General features: G+C 45.7%; 1 protein-coding gene across 2 annotated transcripts; it reads left to right on the top strand.

Moving 5' to 3' along the window:
- The first annotated feature begins 7,415 nt into the window (after positions 1 to 7,415).
- Positions 7,416 to 10,143, top strand: hs3st1 (heparan sulfate (glucosamine) 3-O-sulfotransferase 1). Of its 2 annotated transcripts, none has more exons than XM_076012294.1 (2): positions 7,416 to 7,435; positions 8,391 to 10,143. In XM_076012294.1, exon 2 carries the CDS (start codon positions 8,539 to 8,541, stop codon positions 9,463 to 9,465), a length of 927 nt encoding a protein of 308 aa, XP_075868409.1. In that variant the 5' UTR covers positions 7,416 to 7,435; positions 8,391 to 8,538; the 3' UTR covers positions 9,466 to 10,143. The 2 variants fall into 2 exon arrangements, with proteins under 2 accessions (XP_075868409.1, XP_075868399.1); XM_076012284.1 differs by lacking the exon at positions 7,416 to 7,435 and adding an exon at positions 7,982 to 8,255.
- Positions 10,144 to 10,416: the final 273 nt, after the last annotated feature.

Genomic DNA, 10,416 nt, shown 5'->3' with positions numbered 1-10,416 from the left:
GGCTGCTTTTTGATTTGGCTGTTTTTCCAAGATTTCCAACCACAGTATCAAACATTAACACGCACATATCCGGAAGAGTCTTCCAAACTAAACTCAACTCTTTGAGGGGAATTCCTGGTTATTATGACAGGACCTACACATGAATATGGTTTCCAGGAAAGACAAAGGGAAGGAAGAGGTAAATTAACAAAGACGCAAGACAAAGATAATGGTGACAACTACAGTTGCAAAGGTCTGACCTAACTGATTAAAGAACAATAGTGTTAGAGAAAGAGAAAGATGCTTTTATATTTTTATCTCATGATATGCTTATAATTGCTGCAAATAAAATGTAATAACCACAGCCTTGAAGCCAACATTAACCACAGCTTTGAAGCCGACATTCCACAGGAGAAAAACAAAGCAGGCCGGATGGAAGACTTGGGTGCAAGGCTGCGAGGGAGTCAAGGAACAGCTTGGCCGCACTTGGCTTGGGAGGCCAATTGTACCAAGTCTTCATCGTGATGATGTAAAGAGAAACGTGGGAGAAGAAGACGGTGTAGCAAAACCGGATACAGCCGGTACTTGTTTCGGCCAAGCTCAGCTCTACAGCAGAAACCACATTTTTTGACACTAACGTGTGCCTCATCATCCAACCTAGACTAACCCAACCCATGTAACTAGGAACCGCCCTAATGGTAATAAAAAGAGGCTTGCAGCCGGAGGCACTTCAGAGTGGGGTAGATGGACTGTAACTGATGTTGCCCTCCGTCACTGCTCTCCTCGCGAGAAAGATATACTTGACTCCTGTGTGTTTCTTTTATACTTTGTAGGTTTGAACCTGACAAATGGCAACACCGATGTCACTCATAAGTGAGCCAGCATCAGAGAGGAAGAAAGCCAAAGGACAAAGGATGACGTCTTTGAAGGAAAACACAATTTAAATCGAGAAAGAGGAGCTTGAACATGTTTCAAGATTTGTAGTAGATTCGTGGTGAGCCCAGACCTGTTAGGTTTGTATTCACAAGGAACGGCATCAATAATTCACCATCCGATATAGCAAGAGAAACACATCTGAATAATGTTTTCCTTTTGCCAGGCTAATTTGCGCAAAACTGGCTTTTCCTACATAAAATTCAACAATTAAAGAAAGATCAACAGCGCAGTTGGGTTGACGTACCTGTATTTTAAACTCATGCACCACCTCTTGCACGCCGTTGTTTTCAGTGTTTAACACACTGTAACTGACGGCGGCTGTTACTGCTCCTGGCGGTGCCGTTGTTGTTGTTGTTGTCGTTGGAGCTAATTTATGCAAATTAAGCCTGAAAGAAAGAAAGCATTCATCACATGCTCCTACAATCTGTTTTTTTTTTCCCCTTTTCTTTTTTTTAAATGTTTTGTTTTATGAGACCATCTAAATGCGTTTAGTAGCCAATCATGTTTGCAGCCTAACGTCTGACTCTGGGGTCCAACATCTGCTCTGCATTTTCAGTTGACAGGCCGGCACATGCTGTCAAGTATTTACACTGAAATCCTAGACACCTGTAAAATACATTTCCCAGATGCCTAACATTATAGAGTGACCTATACTCAAAGGTCTGTTCAAATATGTTTTGCCAGTGTTTTGTCACTCTGCAGTCTCACGACACATGGCGCTTCAAAAAGCACATTTTTTTCCACCTGTGCCTTATACATCGTATGAATACAATCCCATGAACAGTCATTGACTAATCTTAATAGCTTTGTCCACATTCAAATTACATGCATGCTGTCAGGAAATGTCAAGTGCATAACAAGCTAAGAGCGGGCGATAATGTAACCGTTAAGCTAAATGTAATGGCACCTTATCCAATCAGGGGCCAGGAGCTGAAATGTCACCGCACACAACATGACCAATTAACAGCATCAGTCGTACAAGAAAGCCGAGTTGCTGAGATCACAATACAAAGTCATACAACGAAAAACAACAAATGATGTGATGTCATCTGATATCCGCTACTGTTTTGGAGATAAAGTTCTATGAACAACTGTATAGAAAGAGTTATATTTATATAATGTGGCCAGATATGTGTAGACTTCTAAATACATTCTGTGTATGGAAATAAAACATGTCTCAAAATGATTACGCTATTTTAGCAACTTTTTCTGAAAGACTACTCTAATTGAGTTACATCAGGCAAGATTCAAGTACGTATCTTTAGCTGTAATGTTCTCCCAGGCCACAGACTTTTGTGTTTTGTGTTTGAATGCAGCAGACTATTGCACAGCAAAAAATACATTCCCTGCCCTGAAAATAAACTGTTAAAAGAAATAAACTCTTTGAATTTCCTTCTCTCTGTGGCATGAATGGGGAGATTGCAAAATATGTTTCACACCAAATAAGCACTAATCCTGCTTATTCATATACTTGAAAAGTTGCTTTCAAATGGAAGAAAAGCTGCCTTAGTTCAGACTTTGAACATGGACCTTGGTCTGACGAGAAGAGGGAGGAAAGGGAGGGAGAGAAAAAAAAAACCCTGAGAGGTTTCATAAAGGACGTGAGCAATTCCATCTGAGCAATCCAGTGTCCACTTGGAAAAACAGAGATAATGGCTTCTTGCTGTGTTGGGGGATATTGTAAGTATGCCTTTTTCACAGGTTTCTCCCAGTAATTCGTCCGAGTTGTGGATCTTTGAGTGGGGGAACTAAGTATCTGTGTCTGGGACTTGTCAAACCAGCATCACATCATGGGATGATCAAAAAAAAAAACCCGTGGCATGGGGGGGAGAGAAAAGGAGGGAGAATGGTGGTAGGTGGGGGAGGGGGCTCTCCTCAGAAATGAGCGATGGGTAGAGATGAGGTTTGTCTGCCGGAGGCTGCAGAGAAAAGGCTGGGAGGGAGAGGAGTGAAGGGAGCTGGAAGCAGGGTTAATCCCACACTGTCATTATCCTCACTTCTTAGCCACAGTCTGCAAGCTCCCCCCCCCCCCCCCCAATAATGAAGGCCATTTTCAAGGATTTGCAGGTGGCACCGGCACCAAATTCTGCAGTAATTACTGATAGGGAGAGATTCCTCTTACCTTTTAGCCTTTATTGTTGGCTATATAAATAGCAACCCGTCCTCTCTTTTTGCGCCTGTGTCTCTGCAGAGAGCTCAGCCCTCTACAGCTCCTGAGTGATAATGATGTTTACTGTAACAGAACAACTGCCTCGTCCCCGTGTTGGCGAACCAACGTCGACAAACAAAAGAGGATTATTTGTTTTTTCGCCTCATTTCGCAAACGTGTTTGTTTAACTGCTCAATGTTTTGCCCGAGGAGCCACGAAAATGGGACAGGCACTTTTATCCGATAGATAAATCTCAGCGGCTCCGCAGAGATCTCCATACGAGCGCTTTTAATGTTTCAGCCTCATTGAAACAACGCAACACAGTGCCAGGTGCGGTGAAGGGAAAGAGGAGGGAGAAAGAAAACACTGGGAAAAGAGCTGACTGTGTTTGAAAGACAGCGTTAATGTTGAGCATTTCTGCAAAATGAAAGGCTGAAAGAGGGAAGAAAAAAAAGTGTGTTCAGTTGCAAGCCAATGTCCACCAGCAGGGGAGCCCGTATGAGTCATTTTAGACACGCTCCCATTTCCCGTACAGCAACGTTGATGCTCTGCCATGATCTTACGTCGACATGCATGTCCTGGCATGACCATCTACCCCATAACTCTCCCACCTCCAGAGGAGCAGATAGTGGCAAAACCTGTGGCTTGATGACGTAAAGTGACGAAAAAGAATGCATCAGTATGTAATCATCAAATATTTGCTGTTGTTTTGCTGATTCTGTCTGTTGATCAACGGGATTGGTTAACAAAAAAAAGGACAGTTTGTGCTTGTGTGCGACCGCTGTGGCAGCTCAAGGGGATTAACTCCTCTCAACACGTTCATTTCATTCATCTGTATTGTTTTGTTTAAACAATTTCTTTGCGATGCATCTGGAAACTTTGCCACAATAACAGCACTCCAATGATGGACGATCAAACTACCCTCATCAAACATCGGAGGACAAACTTCTGCAGTGTCGGGACTTGATAAATGACGACAATAATAAACAAACCTCATTCATTACCCTTTCTCTTTCATCTGCTTCTCAGTTTGGTACGAGAAGATTCCAGAGCAGGTCCAGATTGTTTCTTGCAAACCTGCTGTTGAGTCATCTGCGATACGTAACTCACATAAATCAAGTAAGAAATGACGTTTAACTTCTTCTGTGCAAAATATGCATTTTGTTTCAACGACAAAAATTGTGCGAGTCCAGTCAAAACTGAGATCAGCTCAAACGAACACAACAATTTTCCTCGATAAATGCACTGAAATTTAAATTTAAGCACAAGTGTCTGCAATTTAGCAATTACAATAATTTGTATGATATTTCACCAACACTGTGTGTTGAGTCAGCATGTTCAATATCCACAAAACAGAGGAATAAAAGTTGATCAAATCCATTGAATGCAAGAACCAACCAACTGCCTGGGGGTAATACTGAAGAGAAAGTGTGTTTTTCACAAGTGGCCAGTATCTAACAAGGATGACATGTATGTGCACGTGCGCACACACACACACACACACACACACACACACACACACACGGACTCACGCACGCGCGCACACAATTTACGTGCAGGTTTGGTACTGTGGCAGGAAACCAGAACAGCTGGAGGCCCATTCAGACGCTGTGTAAACATGTAAATCCCTGACAGAACGAACCTGGCTGGGACTCAAACCCAGAAACCTTACTGGTCTCACACTTTATCTAACCAAAGAACCATATGGTCCAGAATAGATTTCCTGGCAAATAAATTGGGCATTGCGGAAAGCAATCCTACAGAAGGTGGCTCTCCTGGTCACCTCCGAAAAACTGATGAGAAAATGGGTAAAAACAGGAGAAATAGATGAAAAACAGCCTCATTGACATGCAAAACAGCCCAACTTTATGCTGACAGTCTCAGAAGCTGCAGGAGGAGCTGAGCTCCACCTCAAGAAAAGACAGTCGGGGACAGCTGACAGTCTTGCGCAAGCGGCTTTGCTGCTGCAGAAACGGCTGCGTTGTTCAGAGGATGTCTTCGGGAGAACGTGTTGGAGTCGTGGCATGAAAGATTATATGAGGAAAATAAACAGGCCTGTGCAAAACACACATTTTTCCAGGATTTGTTTTATTTTCCCAAGACAGATTGCTGTCAGAGCAGTGACACACACATACACACACACTATATTTACCCAAAACAATCTGTTAGCACATTTGGGATGCCTTGAGCCTGCCAGCTCCGAATGAAACCTGTTTTTTTTTTGTTTTTTAAAGCCATGCACAGTGGCTATAAGCACAAAGGAAAATGTTTAGTTGTTACTATGAGATGTACTGACTTCAATTAAAGGTAAACATGACTTTCTGCTTCGAAAAAACAAAGAAAATAATTTAATATTCATTTTTTCCGTTGTATCGTAAAAAGTCTGTATTCTAATGAAGGAAGAGGCTGTTGTTTTCATCCTGTTTGAAGCTGTGCGTCTGGGGGGAAGTCACTGAGGTGACACCGAGGGGAATTTATGGTCTGTGAATATGTACCATTGTGATGTTAATTTGGTCGGACGCTTCTGATGATCCTCAAAGCGGGATTAAATTCTATGAGCCGGCTGCACAACTCCGCTGAATTCACACTTCTCCCGGTGACAAGTCGACAGAGTGAGTGCGGGGATTACCAAAAAACTGCATTCGAGAATCTTTGTTGGTGGAACTCTCGGCCCAATTGGCACGCACTCGCGGCGTGGCAAATAAGTGGACTAAAGTAGAGCACATGCATTTCTATTGCCCTGCAGGAAGAACAGATTGGGCCAATTGCTGCCGATGCTACCAAACGGTCGCTTCCAGCGAATGTGATGGCGTCCGCCGAAATCACCAACACAGCAGAAAATTCCCACCCCCATTACTCCCCCCCAACATGGATGAACCCGTTCCAGTCGCAAATCCTTTAAGCCTGCCGAGCTTTAAGCCGAACGTCAGTGCTGAAAACAGGTTCCCCCCACGCCGCCAAATCCAGCAGTGTTCGGTTGAACATTCATAGACTCCTGCCACAATTTTCCTGACATGGTGTGTCATCACCAAGAAGCAACAGAAGCTGCGGAGGTTGCGGGTCTGATAGTGAGTGGTGATGTGCCACTTACTCATCATCAGACACAAACTTTCGCACACTGACCAGGGTACAGTCGGGGGTGAGTCATGGGACATAGCGAGATGCACCGATTTGACCCGTACCGCCGTTCCTTTGTTTGGCTCGGAGGAATATTTTCAGATCCGGGAAGATTATCGGCGCGTACCGAGAAGGGAATGCTGCTCAACAGGTGGCGAGATTGCGCAATCCAGCCGGACTTGATAACTTCCCACAGTAGCCCCGTCCGTCCGCTGGCGGCGCGCAACAAAAGGGGGAGGGAAGAATGGCCGGCGATGAATGAGGGGTCTGTCTCTGTCAATGATTTCTCCTGAAAGAGAAACGTGAAGAGAGGACTCCTGGAGGCTTCGGTGAAAAGCCTTTTTCTGGCCGATCATGCAGAGACGCTGGCTCTCTGTGGGGCTACAAACAAGCCCGGACTGGCTAATCGGGAGCACCGGGAGAATTCCTGGTCACAGCGACAATGTGGATAATAGCAAGTGAAAAAAGGGGGGGGGGGGGTTTGAAACTGAAACATTGAGAATTTAAAATAAGCGAAAGTCAGACGACCTAAGAGGGTAAATGTGTTAAAGTGAGCAGCGTTTCCATTAAAACCATTTCGCGGTTTGAAATTGAGTGTCAAATGAAGACGATAAGATGACTAAGGCAAGATGTTAGCAGGTGGATGAAAGAAAATGCGAGCTTGCCTTCAAAATGTATCAAATCAACAAAGAATGACACATATTGCACATCATTTTCACTGACATTGAAGGACGTAAAACCAATATCTGCCGTTATTAGCTCTGTTAGCTCCATTAGCCACACAACACCTTTGTTTTTTGCGTAAAAGCACAAAGATACCAGCTACACATTATAAAATATTGTCAGTACAACATAAAGACTTTTTTTTTTTAATGGTGTAATTCAAGACTTCAATTCAACATCATTAAAGTTTAATCTTATTCAACAGTTTAATTCTGGACTTCCTTGATTGTCCTGACCTGACATCCCAACTTAACCTGGGGGTGAGTCAAGATTTCAGGACACTTTTAGGACCACTTTCAGGGACACCTCATCACTTTTGAGGTTTTTGAATTTCCACATGGCATTTTCAAACATTTTCAAACCGGCAGTCTGTTTCAGAGTTGCCTAAAAAAAAAACTAAAAAAAAAACGGGTGGGGTGGTGGTGGGGTGACAGCGCTCCGCATCGCTCCCTCTGCTAGTGTGAGAGTCGAACCCTCATCACTCGGCCGCTTCACTGCTCCCGATGCGACCGTGACAACACAGTCGACGAGGTGAGTCACGGGTGAGAGGGGCTGGTGGTGGGTGGGTAGGTTGCTCAAGGCGGAATGTGTGGGCGTGGCTCCCGCTCTGACCAGCTGACAGTCGAGAGAAGCGGGACTACAGTCAGTCAGCCAGTCCGCCTCCGGTAGCGCAGCGCGGAGCACGCACCGCGGAGACGCCGATTCCCGACCGGAGGCGCGTGCAAGCCCGTCGGCAGAGCCACGGAGAAGGAGACGAAAACCGTCCGGGGAGCAGCTCGGACGAAAGACATGCAACCTTTGTCGAGAGGGATATTATAATCTCTCTCTCTCTCTCTCTCTTTTTTTTTTTTTTTTTTTTTTTTTTCCAAACAAGAAAGGTAAGAGCACCACATCGCTGCGGGATGGGACAAGAGCAAGACACCCGAGACATTCCAAAGACTGGAGCTGGGAAGCTGCGCTCCTCCTGCGCACTCGCTCCGGTCTCACAGTTTATTTTTCACAGTGCCTTTTCTTTCATTATTATTATTATTATTATTATTATTATTATTATTATTAATAAAAAAAAATAAAATTAAAAAAAATTACGCATCTCCTGCATTGTGGCACGCGCGAAAGTGAGAATTTTCCGCGTTCCGGCGTTGCATCGCGTGTGTCGACCAGAGAGCAGTTGCAGTTGTGCAGATTCTAACGACTGAAAGTGTAATTAAATGCATGTCCGTAAGTTTTCTTTCAAGAAACTTTTTCTGCCATATACATTTGTTTTTGTTTTTTTTAATCCCTGCGTTGTGGAGCATGCAACTGTTAGGTTCAGCAAATAAAACGGAGAGCAGAACTTGATTGTTCATGACAGGTGATGACAAGTGATGACAGGTGATGACAGGTGACTCCCCAGCTAAAAACCTGCAATCACTAAAGATTACAAGAACGGATTGTGCCGGATCGTAGCAGGTGTCCTTCTAATTACCGCTGTTTTGTTCCTCCGCAGTCGCTGAGGAGCGTTGCCGAATAAAGAAGAGACGCCTCTTGTTTTTGCCTTTCCTGGACCGTCACCTTCCCGCCACTGCTCTTTCGATGTGGGATACAGCTCCTGCGACTCCGCCAGGCTGAAATCCTCCAGGGTCAGGACCTTCCTCATGGCGGCCTTGCTCCTCGGGCTGCTGCTCTTGGCCATGCAGTCTCCCCCCCTCCCCTCCAGGCCCACGGTGGAACGGGGATCTCCGCCGCCTCCTCCTCCCACCGCCGCCGCCGCCGCCGACAACAGCACCGCCGGCCACCCCAACGGGACCCTGCAGCAGCTCCCGCAGATCCTGATCATCGGCGTTCGCAAGGGAGGCACCCGGGCTCTGATCGAGATGCTCAGCCTGCACAGTTCGGTGGCCGCCGCCCAGAACGAGGTGCACTTCTTCGACTGGGAGAGCCACTTCCAGAGGGGGCTGCCCTGGTACCTCAGCCAGATGCCCTACGCCCTCCCCGGGCAGCTGACGGTGGAGAAGACGCCGGCCTACTTCACCTCCGGCAAGGTCCCCAAGCGCGTGCGCCAGATGAGCCCCGACGTCAAGCTGCTGCTCATCCTGCGAGACCCCACGGAGCGCGTGCTGTCGGACTACACGCAGGTCTTCTACAACCGGCTGCAGAAGCACAAACACTACCAGCCCATCGAGTCGGTGCTGGTGAAGGACGGCGAGGTCAACGTGGCGTACAAGGCCCTCAACCGCAGCCTCTACCACATGCACATGCAGAACTGGCTGAGGTACTTCCCGCTGGGCAGCATCCACATCGTGGACGGGGACGAGTTGATCCGGGACCCCTTCCCCGAGATGAAGAAGGTGGAGAAGTTCCTCAAGCTGGAGCCGCAGATCAACGCCTCCAATTTTTACTTCAACAAAACCAAGGGATTCTACTGCTTGAGGGACCACGGGCGGGAACGCTGTTTGCACGACTCCAAGGGCCGGGCCCACCCCCACGTGGCCCCGGCCATCCTGCAGAAGCTCTACCAGTACTTCCACGAGCCCAACAGGAAGTTCTTTGAGCTCGTGGGTCGAACGTTCAACTGGAAATGACTGCGGCCCACGGGAAGTCCTTCTTCTCTAACACTGTAGCTGAAGAGACAAAAAGCTCATGTAAGTTCAAACTAAATCTATTTTTGTACCAGTGCGTTTGTTACAGGGAGAGAGACGACGATGAGGATGTTGAGGATGTTGATGACGAGCCAAATATCAGTGCAGACTGCAGTTCATGACACGCTCTGTTGTTTATTTCTTTTTCACTCACTGCTGATCACCTCCCCTGAGTGGAGCCAGATTACTTTTTCTTTTTTCTTCTCTTTTTTACAACCTCAAGAGCGACATGCAGACAGTGTCAGCTAATGTGTCACATAAAGATAAGCACCAGGCTGTCAAATGTTGTCATGTTTTTCTTTTTTATGTTCCACTTCATGCATTATGAGATCAATATCTCACCCACATTTAAAGCTCTGAAGGACTTTTACCTGCTGCTATGATTTTTCTCAGTCACTTTCAGGCTTCAGCCGCACTGAATATCTACTTGTCCTCATTTTATTTGGTCACTCGAATGCTTTTGTTGTTGTTGTTGTTTTGTTTTGTTTTTTTATCATTTTGTAAGGCTCAGTTCTATAATGTTCTACTCGTTTCTTTATTTTTTTTTTGTGTATTGTAAATATTTTTTTGTTCCCACAAAGTTGAAGAATTAATACCATAATAAAGGTTTTATTTTTAGCATGTCTGATGTTTTCCTTTTGTTTTTTTTCTCTGCAATGTACCTGTGACTAAATTTGAACCGTGACGGTGTTGCTCAGCGCGGAGGTGCAAGACTTGCAAACGGTCATTGCTTTTGGTTTTTTTTTGCACTGCAAAGCAGACGTGTTTGAATATTTCCACCGAGTCACTGGTTCAGCCGTCACTGTCTTCAGTTTCCTGTGTGGTTTGTAGTCCAACTGCTGCAGCAAACGGTGCAAGACAGCCTTGCACAGGGTCGGAGGATTTCACAGCGAC

The sequence above is a fragment of the Nelusetta ayraudi genome, unplaced genomic scaffold, assembly GCF_046127955.1.
Source record: "Nelusetta ayraudi isolate G7.1 ecotype Tasmania unplaced genomic scaffold, CSIRO-AGI_Nayr_v1 ptg000005l, whole genome shotgun sequence".
Lineage (NCBI taxonomy): Eukaryota > Metazoa > Chordata > Actinopteri > Tetraodontiformes > Monacanthidae > Nelusetta > Nelusetta ayraudi.
Note: the sequence above shows the minus strand (reverse complement) of the source record. Positions and strands in the feature narration are given on the sequence as shown.

Excerpts from the sequence above, each read along its gene's own strand:
- hs3st1 (XM_076012294.1), top strand. The coding sequence starts at position 8,539 with ATGGCGGCCTTGCTCCTCGGGCTGCTGCTCTTGGCCATGCAGTCTCCC.